The 3375-nt window shown below is 36.7% G+C and overlaps 1 protein-coding gene across 1 annotated transcript; it reads right to left on the reverse strand.

The window, feature by feature from the left end:
• Positions 1–66: 66 nt before the first annotated feature.
• Positions 67–2799, reverse strand: polr2k (RNA polymerase II, I and III subunit K). Its single transcript, XM_036145200.1, has 4 exons — positions 2700–2799; positions 2411–2477; positions 317–409; positions 67–191 (listed from the first exon to the last, which is right to left on the reverse strand). The coding sequence occupies exons 2-4, from the start codon at positions 2469–2471 to the stop codon at positions 169–171; spliced, it is 177 nt and encodes a 58-aa protein (XP_036001093.1). The 5' UTR covers positions 2472–2477; positions 2700–2799; the 3' UTR covers positions 67–168.
• Between the last annotated feature and the right edge of the window lie 576 nt (positions 2800–3375).

The following is a 3375-nucleotide window of genomic DNA, read 5'->3' on the forward strand; positions in this document are numbered from 1 at the left end:
ATCCTTCTTATTATTTATTGGTAAAATAAGCTACAAATTCATAGGAGGAAAATGAACAAAACAGTGAAAGCTGAAGCTAGTCCTCAAAGACTGTTTATTTACATGGTGGTACACTATAAAAACAGCAAACAACAACAACTAAAGTCAAATCTGTCGCTCTGCTCTTCCTCACCGGGCATCAAATACAACCACTGTAATCAGGGAGTTAAGGAAACGTGCAGAAAGAGAAGCACTGCGTTTATAAATCTACCCGTAATATAAAGAGAGAGAGATCTTATGGCTCAGTCTCGCACGCAAACATTCAAGAAAAGGATACATCTCTTCGTTCTCTTCTTGTACATGATTCTGTAGCCACACTCTCTGCATCTGATGGGATCGCGAGCTTTAATTTCATTCTCAGTGTGACATTCTGCAAGAAAATACAGAAAGAGTCAGGTCAGGTCCTTCAGCATCTTCTAAGGCATGATAATAATAAAAACTCAATTATCATTGTGAACAAGTCTTAATTGAATCATTCAATGCTAATAAATAATCACTAACAATGCTGCTTTTTAGACATTGAATGGATTACTTTTTCAGATTTAGACATTGAAATATGATACAATTTTAGATAACACTATTGTGTAACACATTACTAGAATCAAACAGAAGTTAACCATGATTCTGTTACAATTATCAAAAGTACACCACCAGACTATACACTAGTCAACTAAACATTTAAAATTAGGCTCATATAATTTCAAAACATCAAAAATACACACTGCCTCTAAAAAGAGGATTTCTGCAATGGACTAGATAAGAACTGCTGTGTCCCTGATTGATAAATTCCTATAAAACAAGGCTCATGTTTTTCAATTAATGTGTAATTTGTCACACGTCTGACTCCGAATGAGATTGAAGTGCGGCACTGGCTTAGCCTCTTGGTTCAAATGAAAGGAAATTTTAATGATTACAATTTTTATGCCCCCGAATCTGTGGGAATATTTGAGGAATAAAACACAAAACTTAAGGAATAAGACACACAATGCAGAACTCCAGATGAAAAAGAACAGATCAGCAAGAAATAAACAGTCACAAGTGTTAAATGTAGATTATTATACTAAAGGATGGGCATTTAGTGTAGCTGTGCTTGACAAAAAATGCTGTTTCCTAGTCTGTTAGCGCATTTGGTGAGAGCTGTATGGTAAGAGTTTAACATCTAAAATAAGGCAGAAATTCTGACACTTGGAGATCGTTTGTCTTCTCAGTTTCACAACTCATCACACAATTATTTATAAACTGGAGGATGTTAGAGTAAAGATTTTTCTTGTTTTAAAATGATGCAACCACCTTGGTTTTTAAACCAAATCCATGATTTTGGTACAGTTAGAAAGGTCTTCTGATGTTATTTTGAGCAAAACTGGTTATTGTGACTGCTTTGTTAACATAGACAGGGTTCTCGCCAGTATATCTCAGCGTAATGATCCGTTCCATTGAAAGTTGTCAAGGTTGCGCTGAAATAAAATCATTACGCTGATTAAAAATGAGCGTAACGGTAACATTATGGAACAGCGTGACACGGATGTTTGAGAGCAACATAGCAAAATATAAAGTAAATAAGGCTGATCATAATGTATGTTTCAATGACAATAAAGATGATATTACTATTACTATTATTACTCTTCAACATGCATCTGCGCAGCTATAAACCTCCCGAACGGAGTAAGCTAACTCGAACTGCCCCCTTCGAGCTGCACTAGGCAACGTCCCGCTGTGGGAACGCATCCAGAATAAAAACTGTTGCCGATTGGTCCAAAGTTCCCTTTTCTGATGAAAGAAAAGTTTACATTTCATTTGAAACATCAAGTCCCTAGTGTTAAAGAGTTAGATTGGAGGAGCACAGGATCCACGTTGTTTGAGGTCCAGTGTGAAGTTTCCACAGTCCGTGATGGTTTGGGGTGCCATGTCATCTCTCAGCATGTCAGTCCTCTGTGTTTTCTTAACGCCACAGTCTGCAGCCACCTAAAAAGGAAACTTTAGAGCACTTCATGCTTCCTTGTGCTAAAAAAAAGCTTTATGAACAGGCTGATTTCCTTTTCCAGATGAAGTTTGTGCCCCGCCACGCTCCCAAAGGTACCAAAAGCCGGTCTGATGGCCACGGTGTTACTGTAACTCAATGGCAAGAACCAAAAGAAATAAAGGTCTGAAATGTTTTACTCTATGTAGTGAGGCTAAAATATATATAGGAGTTACTTTTTGAAATGAGTGATGAATATATAGAACTTTATCCCGATATTCTATTTTTTTTTAGATGCACTTGTATCTCCCAATCCTTTTATGTCCGGCTGAAAACAAACGAACAGCGTCTATTGCCAGTAACAGCCAACTTTAAAGGTGTTAGTCGTAATGCTCGGTAGCGACAGCTGATTACCTCCACAGATGTAGATCATCGGCTGTTGTTTAGGCGGCTGCACGTCTTTCTGTGCGTCCATTTTATCCTACAAAAACAGGGAGTAAAACCTGCTAGTATCAGCACACTTGATGATAGTCCGGGATGCTAGCAAAAACAGCATGGTGCCTACGATAGGGTCGGGTCTAAACCTATTGCCTCGTGTATTGAAATAAAAACAGTTTACATGAATTAAACAAAGCAATAATAACGAAACAAGCTGTTAACAGACAAAAGAAAAGCAAAAGAATCAGACAAAGTATCGGTTTACCTTTCTAAATGCTAACTGTTTACCACTGCTTTCCTCGCTCCATGCGCACAAGTGACGTTGCAGTAGTTTCCGGTCTTCTTCTTCGTTGCCCTTTTTTTTTTTTTTTGCAAACCACGTTAGAGATACATTATTGCCACCTGCTGGGCTAGACTGTAGATGCAATTAGAATGAGCTTTATTTGCCAGGTATGTGTACAAATACGAGAAATTTGGCTGTAGATTGGACATTGCTTACAATGCACCTACATTTATCTATCTATCTATCTATCTATCTATCTATCTATCTATCTATCTATCTATCTATCTATCTATCTATCTATCTATCTATCTATCTATCTATCTATCTATCTATCTATCTATCTATCTATCTATCTATTTATTTATTTATTTATTCATTCTTTGTTAAATTAGTTTTTCCAGCAGTAAAGTTAGAGGACATTAATTGTGTTAATGCTAATACTTCGTTGGTGTACACATATTAAAAATACCACACAGTTTTAGACTTTATTCTCGCTTGAAGTGAAATAAGTGCACCCGCTCTAAATAATGGCATCCTTGAGCATCAGTAGATGCAGTGCCTTTCAAAAGTATTCAAGCCCCTTCAAATTTACCACATTCTAATCTGTATTTAAATTTATGTGATTTTATGTGACAGGCAAAAGAAAAAGTAGTACATA

The sequence above is a fragment of the Fundulus heteroclitus genome, chromosome 13, assembly GCF_011125445.2.
Source record: "Fundulus heteroclitus isolate FHET01 chromosome 13, MU-UCD_Fhet_4.1, whole genome shotgun sequence".
Lineage (NCBI taxonomy): Eukaryota > Metazoa > Chordata > Actinopteri > Cyprinodontiformes > Fundulidae > Fundulus > Fundulus heteroclitus.

Bases quoted from the DNA above. Each gene is read 5' to 3' on its own strand.
- polr2k (XM_036145200.1), bottom strand. From the start codon at position 2,471: ATGGACGCACAGAAAGACGTGCAGCCGCCTAAACAACAGCCGATGATC. The intron at 410-2,410 runs GTAATCAGCTGT...ATTTTCTTGCAG, and splicing joins GATGATCTACATCTGTGGAG to AATGTCACACTGAGAATGAA. The intron at 192-316 runs GTATCCTTTTCT...CCCTGATTACAG, and splicing joins CAAGAAGAGAACGAAGAGAT to TGGTTGTATTTGATGCCCGG.